The 12,380-nt window shown below is 56.1% G+C and overlaps 2 protein-coding genes across 2 annotated transcripts in view; one reads left to right on the plus strand and one right to left on the minus strand.

Moving 5' to 3' along the window:
• Window positions 1-6,509, plus strand: part of CSDC2 (cold shock domain containing C2) — a 9,596-nt gene extending 3,087 nt beyond the window's left edge. Inside the window, 3 exon segments of the mRNA XM_008636477.2 lie at window positions 3,875-4,140; window positions 4,395-4,517; window positions 4,780-6,509. Of these exon segments, the coding sequence (XP_008634699.2) occupies window positions 3,875-4,140; window positions 4,395-4,517; window positions 4,780-4,942 (552 nt within the window). The 3' untranslated portion in view covers window positions 4,943-6,509.
• Window positions 6,510-6,976: 467 nt separating this feature from the next.
• The window catches only part of PMM1 (phosphomannomutase 1), an 11,508-nt gene continuing 6,104 nt past the window's right edge, over window positions 6,977-12,380 (minus strand). Inside the window, exons 6-7 of the mRNA XM_008636479.2 lie at window positions 11,168-11,283; window positions 6,977-10,370 (exon numbers count right to left, since the gene is read on the minus strand). Coding sequence (XP_008634701.1) covers window positions 10,248-10,370; window positions 11,168-11,283 — 239 coding nt within the window. The 3' untranslated portion in view covers window positions 6,977-10,247. The remainder of the gene's footprint in view (window positions 10,371-11,167; window positions 11,284-12,380) is intronic.

Consider the following 12,380-nt stretch of genomic DNA (forward strand, 5'->3'; position numbering starts at 1 on the left):
CCAAAAAAAATAAAAGCAAAGCTGGCTGCTGCTGCCAAAGAAGACCCTGTCACCAGAGGGCTCTGGGGTTTAGCTTTGAGACGTTTTTTTGGGGAGGAGGGAAGGGTGGACACGGTAGGAGGTGTTTTCTTATTAAAAGCGTCCTTCCAGGACAGCCCTGGGCTTGCAGCCACTTACCTCCTTGGCTCGGCGGACTGTCACCCCGGGAGACCCTCGGAGCAAAGCCACCAAGAGGAGACAGGGAGGAGCGAGGTGGAGGTCCAGCAGAGACAGTGGAGGGTGGTTGCGCTGGAAAGGCTTCCCATGCCCCGCGGCAGAGCCGGGCTGCTGCAGTCTCTCCGCTTGCTTCCTCAAGTGACCCGGATTTCGTCCCGGATTTCGTCCCTGCACTGTATACGTGCGTGGGGTGGACATAGTGTCGTGGGGTAGTGTCAGCCAGGCCGGGAGAGACCTGAGGTGGGGAGAGATGCTCTCATCCCCCACAGAGGTTACTGTGACCACAGGAGATTGAGGAGAGGGTGGAAATGCCTTTTGTGCCGAGGTACTCCCTCCTTGTCCCCTGGTGGGGCAACATATTGTGGAGAAAGGGTTGGGGAGAGGATGGTGGGGTGGAGAGCAGGAAGGCAAGAAGGGCAGTAGAGGTTTTCCCTGATCTGCATCTGGACGGGGAGCAGAGGAGACACTGGTGAAGGTATGCTTGTGTCCCCCCTCTTCTCTCAGCCTGCTTTTGCCCTGAGTTTAATTTCCTCGGTCCCTTTGTTTGCAGCAGGGATTTAAATGGAGTGGGAGGTAGGATACCGCCCTGGAGTCCCTCATGTGCTAAATCTCCTACTCAGCCTCGGCTCCACCAGCACTAGCAAAGCCAGGCATTCAGCTGCTGGGCATGAAGGCTGACCCACAAATCCGGGATGCCTGATCGAGGTGCTGAAGAGGGGCAGAGTGCTGCTGGCTGTGGGAGACAGCCTCGGCATGGCCCCAGGACAGGGATCCCTGTTCCAGCCCCTGCTCCAAGCAGGAGATAGAGCAGGCAGCTCAGTGACATGTCCGGGCAGTGCATCTGCCAAGGATGGGGATCCCACAGCCTTTCTGGGCCCTGTCCCTGTGTTTATCCCAGTGAGCTGCCACCCTGCACCAGGGCTCTCCCCCACATCCCCATCGGCCATTCAGATCGCCCTCAGAGTGCCTGGGGGGGATTGCACCTTGCTTGTGGCTGGGGGGGATTGCACCAAATGGAGCAAGCTCAGCTCCTGAGGGCAAACAGCAGCCCAGGGGGGCACCCTCTGCTGCTGCCCTCAGCTCTCAGGAGCAGAGCGTCTGCCTCCTCAGCGGTGCCCAGCATGCTCCCATTCTCCACCACCACTCATCCCCCGAACCAGGGAGCCTTCCAGGACAACTGAGCCTGGGCTGGTCCCACAGGTGAACCTGGGGCAAACCCACTCTTGGTTGCCACTTCACCAGTCCACACGGCTTTGTCCCTGCAAGCTCCCCCTCCTGCACACTCCTTTGCCTCTTATTTTAATTTTGCCTCTGGGAAACTTCCATTTTTCCAGCCCCTTGTGGATGCCAACCAACTCCCTCAGCATACTAATAGTTTGCTCCAAGCATCCTTATTCAGGTTAAATACCCTCCATTGTCCCTAAGTTGGTGGGGGAACAGAAAGGCCTCATCAGTCAGCGAAAGCCGCACAGAGGAGGCGCACCATGGTGAGGCCATTTTCATACTGACAGCTTCATGATGTGGCAGAGAACTGAGGGCCATTTCGCGCAAATCATCCCACTCCTCCAATCCTGACACCTCCTGGGAAGGTGATGAATCCTGCAGCAATGCAGGGGGACCACATCACTTTTTGTTGTCCTAAAGTGGCCAGGCTGCTCACCAGCGCAGGCAGTGCAGTCAGATGGGGGCACAGATGGGAGTTGTGAAGCAGTTTGGTGTCTGGTCTGGCTTTGGGGTGTCCCACTTGGGTGCTCCCTGAGCCTCTCTGAGCTCCTTAGGCATGGAGGGAGGAGATGGTGAGCCTGAGCCTGGGAATGGGAGCAGGGGATGGTGAACCAGGGTATGGGGGAAATAGGCGCTGAACCTGGGCATAGGGGCAGGAGATGCTGAGCCTGTCAGGCCAAGAGCTGAGCAGTCCCTGTGTGAGGTGGGATGTGAAGCAGAGGAAGGTGTACATGCTCCAGTTTCTTCATGGCAGAGAGGAGCCACTGAAGCACATGAAGGGTTTGGTGTGGTGGTGGCTGGGGAGCCAGCAAAGGGAAAGACGGTTTGGAGGGGTTTGCAGCCACAACTGGAAGTCGTCTCAGAGGGCAGGAGGAACGTGGTGGCTTCTGCCTTGGAGTAGGATTCTAGTGTGGCCTTTACTGCCTGGACCCGGGGATAAAGCTTGGCAGGGCTGAGAGGGGGCAGCTGTTAGGATGCTGGCTGAGGCCCATATGGGCAGCATCCCATGGCAGCATCCAAGCTGGACTGGCAGCCGTGGGGGCCCAGTGGCAGGCATAGCCACTGGCAGGGGAAGCAAGTGGAGGAGGCTGAGTGGAACAGGAATTTCCTGGTCCCTCCTTGAAACTTCAGCTGCTCTAGAAATCTTTTCCCATGTCCTTGGTGCCTGCTAATTTCAGAGTGTAGGTGACCCCCTTTTGCTGGGCCCCCAGGGCCTTCATGTCTCAAAGGGCCACAGTGAGTCAGAAAAGAAATTAAATATTCTCTGTGTTTCCTGGCGTGTGCAGGTGTTGTCCCAAAAGATGCTGCATGCCGCAGTAGGGCAGAAAAGGGCTGACAGGGATGGTGGGGAAGGGGATGGTAACTCCATGGGATACTGGGCTCCTCAGGACCAGGTGATGGAAGCTCCTGAGCCTGAAGAGTGATGGAAATAGCTGAGCCCCCACCCAGTGCACCCAAAGAGAGGTGCCCCCAAGCAACCCCTGGCGTGGGGCACCCTGGGACAGAGGCACCAGCGTCAGATGCAGCAACTGATTGGAAGAAAAATCAACAGAGCAAGGGCTTTCTGAGCAAGTGGCTGCAGTGCTGATCACACATCAGAGCATCTGGGAGGCTTAAAAATGCACAACCCCTCCAATTTCATGCTGGGGTGCTTCAGCAAGGACAAGAGTGCCCACGATTGTGATTGCTCCGTGTGCAGGGTTTCTGCCCCTTAGGGCTTTAACTCCTTGCAAACTGCATGATGCCAGCCGGAAACTGGAGCCTGACAACGGCAGCAGCAGGAGGTCGTGCTTGTGCAGTGGCTCGACTGATGTGCCTGGGGGCTGGCAGCCTCACCACAGTCTCCTGGTGTTCCTTCTTCCTGTAGAAATGTGCCTGGGTGGGCAGCAGCTGCTGGCTAGGGCTGGGGTTGTGTCCTAAATCCTATGGGGCTGAAGCAACCTCCTGAGATGAGAAGACCTCAGACCCCTGACCTACGTACCTGTTGTCTCAGCCTTTTTTCTTCACTTTTTTATCAGGATGGGGGAAGTTCTCAGAGGCTGGGACTGGAGGCCCGGGCATGGTGGCACTGCATGGGCATCCTTCCCCAAACGGTCCTTGCCTGTGGCAGCCCATGCTCCACTGCTTCTTTTCCCAGGGTGTGCTTTTTAGTGACTTCATCTCAAATATGTGGGATTATCCTGGCAATTGAAAAGTTGAACAAATCAGGTTCTTTCCTTGGGATTGATTTGCTGGAACATCCCAGATGACTCCAAGCTGGGACAGGCTTCCTGGGGCAATTCCCAGTGCTGGAGGTTGGTGTCCAACACAGAAGGCTGGCAGCATGCTGCCTGCTCCCACAGATGGCTGGGAGCTGAGGGACAGTTCCTGACAGCAAATTGTGCCAAATGTTTCACAGAAGGGCCTGTAACCCCCAGCCCCTTTTGCTCCCCAGGTCACTGGCAGTAGACTCACACGCAGGAGCATCCTTTCTCCTGCTGCCCACCCACCCGATCCCAAAACGGAGGAGCCCGCCAACCCCACCATGTCATCGGACCCCAGCGCCCCGCCGGCGGTGCCACCCCTGCACTCGCCCAAGTCGCCAGTGTGGCCCACCTTCCCCTTCCAGCGGGAGGGCAGCCGCATCTGGGAGCGGGGCAACCTCCTGCTACGGGACCTTCCCAGCCCCCTCCCCACCAAGAGGACCAGGACCTACTCGGCGTAAGTACCTGGCATGAGGGTTTGGAACTGCCCAGTTGAGCCGTGGTCACCTGCAGTGCCTGCAGAACCCTTTACACCTGGTGCACTTCTCCAGCGTGGTGCCCAGCATCACTGCACACACCTGCCCAGAGTGCCGTGGGTGGGTGCCATGCGCTCGCCCCAGAACCGTCACATGTTCATAGCAAAAACTCTCCCTGTGCCACCTCCTGGGCGAGTGCCACCAGTGAAAAGTCTCCTTCCCTTTCCTTCTGTAGGACAGCGCGTGCCTCTGCTGGCCCCATCTTCAAGGGTGTCTGCAAGCAGTTCTCTCGCTCCCAGGGCCATGGGTTTATCACCCCAGAGAATGGCACAGAGGACATTTTCGTGCATGTGTCTGAGTAAGTCTCAGGGCTGTGTGGTGCCAGAAGACCCCAGGGGAGCTATGCCATCAGCATGGGGATGGAGACTTGTGGGCTGGGGTGTGGATGTCTCCATGGGGTGGAGATGGGTCTCTGCTCGTCCTGTATCCTCCATCACCTGTGGGTTTTCTTTTCCAAGGCACAACTGGTGGGTCAGGTGCCTTCCTTTGTTCTGGGTGGTCTGGGGCAGGGGTCCATCTCTTGGCTGCAGCACCACCACCTCTCCTTTCCTCTCCTGCAGCATCGAGGGGGAGTACGTCCCAGTGGAGGGGGACGAGGTGACGTACAAGGTCTGCCCCATCCCTCCCAAGAACCAGAAGTTCCAGGCAGTGGAGGTGGTCCTCACCAACCTGGCACCCCACACGAAGCACGAGACATGGTCTGGCCAGATCATCGGCTCCTAGGTGCCCAGGGGGGCCGCCAGCCACTCAGCCCCACGGAGCAAGCCTGCCCGGCTGCTCACAAAGGGGTGTGGGGGGAGCCGAGGCGGCGGCGGGGCCGGGGCTGCCCCCAAATATGCAGGCGTTTGCGTTCAGTGTCTTTTATAAGGTTACGGTTTCCTTTCTCTGTGTGTGTTTGTAAGTGTCTGTCGAGGAGGACAGGGGAAGCAGAGCCCTCCCTGACTGTCCCCCAGCTCCGGGGGCAGCACCGAGCCCTACGTTCCATTCCTTGCTCCTGAGGCCATGGGGAACAGAGGAACCAGTCCTACCCTCCAGCCCTCCAGCTGCACTGGCCTGAAGAAGGTGCTGCGAGCAGGAGGGCATGGGGAGAGGCTGGGTGGCTCGGCTCATCCTCCTGAACTCCACTCTGAACATCCCACTCGGTCCACAGTGGGACAGCAGCAGTGGGACATGCCCTGGTGCAGGGACAAAACAGGGTGGTGTGGGGTGGCATATCACTGTGCGGGGTCTGGGTGGCTGAGACCCATCCCCATCGCTGGCAGCTCACAGCACCCACCTGAGCCACATCCCTCCATCACAAGATCTCTGGTCAGCAGTGCCACGGGGAGGTGAGTGGTTTACAGAAAGCAAAAATTTAGTTTTAAGAGGTGAACAGCTGTTGGCAGGGCACCCAGGGTGCTCAATGATGTGCCTGGGGGGCTGCACCTGGGCATGGGGCAGGGGGCACTTGGCACCTCTGTGCTCCCCACTGCTGCCGGGCAGTAACGCACTTTTCTTGGCTCGGTGCTGACATGGTTTCTGGGGAGATGGACGCTTTCTCCTCCTTCTCTTGCCCCCCAGCCCTCTGGGACCCCCGTTCCCACGTGCGTGTGTGCATGTCTGTAGCTTGCTGGGGTGGTGAGGGGCTGAGGGGTCTGAGCAGCCTCGGCCATGGGGTGAGCGCAGCCACATCCTCCCCAGCCCCTCGGTGTAGGCAGGGTCTCGTATACAAAGCACAAATTTAGTTTTTGGTCTTCTCTGCCATACCCTGGCCAGGTGGGCTCCCACAGCCCCAGGGAGTGGCAGAGCAGAGGGCACTGGGACAGGGACAACATGCACTGGGCTGGTCCTGAGCTCACCCCAGGGGAATGGCCCTGATGCTCCAGGAATTACCAGCATCTTAAAGGGTTCCAAGCAGGGTTGGAGACAGTGGGGTGCCATCAGGACCCCTTGAGCAGGGCAGGAAGTTATAGGCAGCTCCCAGAGCATCTTCTCAGCAGGAGCTACTGGCACTGCCAGTGGATAGAGTGGGGACCTTTTTTGCTGCCGCTGTTGCCAACAGGGCTAAGTGGGAGGAGGAGCAGAGCAAGGCTGGTGCCATCCAGGACAGCCGGGCCCTGTGGATTCAGGAGGACCACCCATGCTGGTGTGGGGACTGCCCTGGGACCCTCTGGCCCATCTCACTGCCAACCTGAAGCCTGGCTCTCCCAGGGGCTGTGGCAACTGTGGCTCAGGCTCCAGGCATCCCCAGGACATGCAGTCAGCTTGGCCAAGGCAAACTGTTGGATTTTTTTTTTTTTTGGAAATGAAGTAAAACCCTACAGCAAACTGTTGGATTTTTTTTTTTTTTTGGAAATGAAGTAAAACCCTAGACTCGTTGGTGTTTTTACAACTCTGGTGTGGTTCCCGCCTGTCTGACCATGTGTCAACCTTTGTAACATTGGCAATAAACCATTAAAAGTGACTTTCCCATGAGCCCTGCCCATCCTGGCTCTTTGTCCTCTGTGTGTGTGTGTCACAGTGATGGCACTGGTGACTCTCTCGGTAAAGGACCCAGGAATTTATCCAGACACCAGGATGGACTCACCCACAGTATGTCCCGGGGCTGGAGGTGCTCCACACTGTAAGCCTGGGACAGGAGGTTGCTGCTCACCCTGAGGGGTGACCAGGACTGGGTCTGGTCCCCCACTGCTGTGGGGACTTTGAAGTGTGTCTTGCCTGTTGTCTGGCTGCCTTTCACCCTGCACAGCCTGGCACAAAGCACACACTGCCTCCAACTGCTGCGTGTCGTGGTTTTAATAGGATTGATTTAAATTTTTTTAATATACATCTCTATGTATTTAAATATATTTCTCATTTAACAGTATTATCAGCCAGACAGGAGCTGCCCATCTCACACTGATATGGATCCATACAGCAAGATAGTCCCAGACGTGGGGCCTGCCATGTCTGCTCAGTCACATCCATGGGGAGAAACCCCCGCTTACGCTGTGGGCACTGACCATGAGAGGAGCATCGTGGCAAAGGGGTCTCAGGGACAGGCATGAAATATCCCCTAGGAGTAGGGCTCCCATCCCAGCATGCATCAGCCCTGCCTGCAAAAACACAACACAGGCAGCCTGGACTCCCAGGGGCCCTGCTTAAACAGTGGTGTGGGACCAGGTGGTCTCCAGAGGGCCCTTCAACTATTCCGTGGCTCTGAGACCCTGGGGCTGCCCCAGCTACTTTTGATGCTATCCTCCTCTTCCTCATCCCTCTAGCAGGATGGGGGTTTTCCAGGTGGGACGTGCCCTCAATTAGCCCAAGCTTGGTATAAGACAGAGACAGGAACAGGGAAGGCTCCTGAACTTGATCCCACCTGTGCATGCATGAGCTCCTGAGCAGAGAAAGCGATGGCTGGTGTCTCAAAGGTCATCTCTGCCTCTGTTCTGCTCGCCCATCAACTCCCCCATCCTGAGCATGGATGCACCAGGGGCAGCCTTGGGCAGAGCCTGCCTTTCCCTTCAAAGGTGCAAGTCACCTCAGCCCCCAAGGCCACCATGGTGCCCCACGCTGTCAGGGCCAGATCCTGCTCTTCACTCATCACTAAGCTCACTACAGGTCCTGCTGGCTATGAACAGACTTACAGGAAAAATAAACTCCCCAAGACTCACACATAACCTGATCCACAGTGAAACAGAGGAAGGAACCACAAAACACAATTCCTCCATGAAGATTGCAGTGGAGGGCCAAAACCTGTGACCTGTGAAAAGGGTATCCTGCACACAAGCTTCTCCAACAGGTCCTCTTCTCCCACACAGAAATCTTCTCTGGGTAGAAAGAGGAATTCATGGATTTGATGGGGATTTCCAGATGCTGGGCAGACCGCTGTGCTCATGCAAATGTGCTGCATCAGAGATCTGATGTGTTGTAGTTAGGAGGTGCAGGTAGGTGGAGGAGACAGCACCCCACCAGCACTGGTCATGCAGTATCCCTGCTCCAGTGGCCAGGCAGCAGTGCCAAGGGCCACCAGGGACTGTGCCCGTGGCAATGTGGGAGCCCTGCCCCGGGTCTAAAAGCACCAGTATCTCTCGCCTGAGGAAGATGGGAGTGCCTTGAGTAGGCGGTGGTAGCCAGCTGAGAAACTTCTCTCTGCAGTCCAGCTGCCAGTGGAAAATGGAGAGCCACGATGAGGAAACCAGGAAGAGAAGAAAAAGGGGAGAGAAAACAGGACCAAGAGACAGGGCAGTGCCATACCAGCAGGGATGAGGTGAGAAAGGCTCCTTGGGAACAATGGGGAAGGGTTTGCAGGAACCTCCAGCATTCTCCAGGTCCACAAACACCAGATCTGTGTACCCTGAGGAGCTACAAGCAGGACATCTCCCTGGAGGGGATCCCTGAGCTCCTTTTGAGCACCAAGTTGTGACGAGTGCCACCACTGTGGCCACATACCCCCATGCAACTGCTGGGAATAAAAGGACAACATGAGGGAGAAGGTCAAAGGCTGAAGGAGAGATGTGGGTTTGCAACCCACAAAGATCCAGGGAGAGGAACAGGACATATGACATGGACACTGGACATCCTGTCTCCCTAAAGGTGAGCATGTAAACTGAGTGTGTGGGATGAGATGGGGTGGAAAAGCAAGCTTGGAGGGCACTGCTGAGCAGGTATGTCCAGTAGCTCCATAAACCAGGTATGGCTGGTGTTGGCCCCCTCTGAAAATGTCTCTGGCAGCAGGATGGAGAGCTGAGCACTGGGGAAGGAAGGAGACTTGGTCTGTTATGAATGCCCTGGGTACGGTTTTATAAGGACATCTCTCTTATGAGGAAAGGCTGCAGGAGCTGGGCCTGTTTAGTCTGGAGAAGAGAAGACTCAGAGAGGATCTCATTAATGCATATAAATACCTCAAAGGCAGACGCCAAGAGGATGGTGCCAGATTCTCTTTGGTGGTGCCCACCGAAGAGTGATGAGCAATGGCCATAAACTAAAACACATGAGGTTCCACCTCAACATGAGGAAGAATTTCTTTACATTGAGGGTGGCAGAGCACTGGAACAGGCTGCCCAGGGAGGCTGGGGAGTCTCTGTTTCTGGAGACATTCAAAACCCACCTGGACACATTCCTGTCACCTGCTCTACGTGACCCTGCCTTGGCAGAAGGGTTGGACTAGATGATTTCCAGAGGTCCCTTCCAACCCTAACAATTCTGTGATTCTGTGATGCCCAAAGGACACAGGAGTGGGAAGACCACTGGAAAGGCTTCTACCCCAAACTGTTCCATAGCATCCAGCTGTGCCAGGCAAGGTCCGACTTGAAAATAGAGAATAATAATATAGAAAATAAACCCTAGGGGTTTTTTGTAAGCTAAAGAGAAGAATTAGTTTCTTCATGCACCCAAGCAAAGCTTAGAGCAGCAGCCCAGTCACATTACAGCTATCGTTCCCAGGTCATCTGTAGGGAGGGACTGGCACACTGTGGCACTGAGGGGAAGGACATGGTTACCTCTCCATTAGAAAGCACAATGGTGCAACAAACTGGGATCTCAGCTACTCCTTCCTACCACAGGCTTGGAGCAAACAGCCTTCCTGGCCTCCTGCCTGGGAGCAGCTCCAGTGAGTGCCTCAAGCCTCAGCAGCTGCAGCCTCTCTGGCCAAGGTGCAAAGGGGAGAGAAAGGTGAGCCACATGTTCCCTCATGCACAAGTGTTAAGAGAAACCAAGTGGGAGAGGAGAGAGGAGAGGAGAGGACACACACTCACTCTTTGGCCCTTTCAAATGCTTTCTGATCACAGAAGCATCTGCATCACCGCCCACCACAGCTGAACTGTCAAGAGAGAAGTTTCTCTGGAGGCAAGGAGGGTCTGGTACCACAGCCCCCAGCCACACACGGGGAGTGCTGAGGGGCTGCTCAACTAAGGCCCCCTCCTGCCACCCACCCACACTCATGTGTTACATCCTGACCAGCTCTGTCAAGTGGTTTTTTTGTCTACCCTGAGCAGATTCCTCAAATGAAGGTGCTTTTCCTGGTGGGGGGAGAGGGTGGGACTGGGGCAGGGATGCAGGGACTGGGTAGTCAGCACTCATTTGCTCTTTCTGGAAAGAAGATTTCGCGGCATCGCTGGACCGTGTCCTGGGGGGACTGGACACTGTGTCCTACAGTGCGGGGATCATCATAGATTTCATAATCGTTCCCTCCCTGCAGGGGAATAGAAAATAGGGACAGCATTAGCAGGGTCTTGCCAGAACAACCTCATCCATGAATCCGCATTTTGCTCTGTCCCGTGGGGAGCTGGGCTGGGAGCCAGTGGCTGGGCAGGCAGGGACTTGGTGGGCAGGGGAAGGCAGGGCTTTGATGGCCCAGGGGGGCAGAAGAAGCTGGGCTGGGAGCTCTGCTCCCTCCCTCTTGCCTCCCTCTTCAGTGCCAGGGGAGGAGCACAGAAAAGATGGGGAAAGTCCCAGATCAGCAAAGCTTGTCCAGGAGCCTGGGGTTAACCCCTGCCCTACCCGTGGAGGGGCTAGCAGAAGGTGGGCTGGGCACATCTGGGGAGCAGAGGCTGCCAGCATATGGGAAGAGCTGAATGGATGACCAAGCTGATCTACAGCAGTAAGGATGCATCATCCTCCACTGCTCTAAAGGGCAGGTGAAGCTGTTCCTGCTATTGAGGAATTCTCTCCTAAGTGCTGGGGGCTTGTGTTCTGGGTCATGCAAGCCACAGGAGTGGCTGCTGCCCTCCTGAAGGTGCTGGGGCAAGGAAAGCAATGCTGAGGTGGACCTGCTTCCCAGCACAGTGAATCCAAAGTGATTTCCCCACGAGCCAGCAGACCTGCTGCCATCATGAGAGCATCACAAACCCACAGCAAAGGGCAGCATCTTCCCCCCTCACACCACTAAAGGTCTGTGTCGGCACCAGTGGGACCATGGGACCCACAGGACCCATGATGGAACAGCAGGAGAGAAAGCAGCCATGTGTGGGGCAAGTGGGGCATACTCACAGGGGTCGTCTCATTCCCAAAGAAGTGGATGGTGTCAAATCTCTCGTCGTCGAGCACATTGAGGCAGTAGCGTTTGTCCCAGCCCTCTGGGAAGACATCAAAGCTGATCATGCCACCTGCCAGGAGAAGGGAGGGCATCAGGCAGTGTTGCTGGGAGCTGGCAGAGTATCCCCCCACCCTAGGATGGGCAGGAGGATGGGAGAGGGCTGGATGTCTGGGGGGAGACTCCATTCCAAACAGCAGCCACAACCAGCAGCTCTGCCTTGATGTTCCTCTTGGCACGTGGGATAGTGGCAGAGGCTGTTCCTATGACAACAGGCTGCAGTGACATCAGCATGGCTGGGGTGCCATTAGCACAGCTTCCCTACAGGCAAGCAGGAACCAGTGGGTTCTTCCCAAGAGAGGCATCTTCTGGGGGGAGATTTAGGGTCACGCCTTGCAGACAGTACCAGCACATTCTGTGTCCCAACAGGGGACAATGACCTTGGAGACTGGCACCAAAGTCTCTCCTAGGCTCCTGCCTGGACATCACTGGCCCTTCTAAAACCACTGTTCTGATGCTCCTTAACTGCGCAGGGACTGGGGTTTCCTGCACACTGTCTCTGCACACTGAGGGGGGCATGACCCTGTCCTGTCACCTTTCCTGCACACTGTCTCTGCACACACTCAGGGCATGACCCTGACCTGTCACCTCTTCACACAAGAGTTAAGTGAGGGTTGCCAACATCTGCAGAGGCACCGAGTCAGACATGACCACCGTACAGTGGGAAGGGAGCTTCCCCAGAGAACATGCACGTGGACATGGACACCCACAGCCACCAAGGGTTAACAAACTTCCCAGCCCTTGCTCTTAGACCAGGCAGAGTTTACCCCAGCACTTGGCTGCCTTTTGGGGGTGCTTGGAGGCAGCACCTTCCCCCTCCTCTCAAGTTGCCCCACTGTGTCCACGGGCTGTAGACAGACCCTTGTCCCAGCACCAAGACAGGAGATCTGCTCTTCCCAAAATAAAGCCTGCAGCTTAGGGCACACATACATTTAGGTCTCACTCAGAGCCAGAGGTAGAGGGATTTGAGCTGGGATATGTGTCCTCCTGCCAGTCAGCTCATCTTCTCCAGGCAATCTACTGGAGTATCCACCAGAAATCCTGGCATTTCACGCTCTCCTTAAGTGATAATCCTACCTCTCTAAGGAAGGGGATGAGCAGACAGATAAT

This window comes from Corvus brachyrhynchos, unplaced genomic scaffold (assembly GCF_000691975.1).
Source record: "Corvus brachyrhynchos isolate BGI_N302 unplaced genomic scaffold, ASM69197v1 scaffold56, whole genome shotgun sequence".
NCBI classification, from domain to species: Eukaryota; Metazoa; Chordata; class Aves; order Passeriformes; family Corvidae; genus Corvus; species Corvus brachyrhynchos.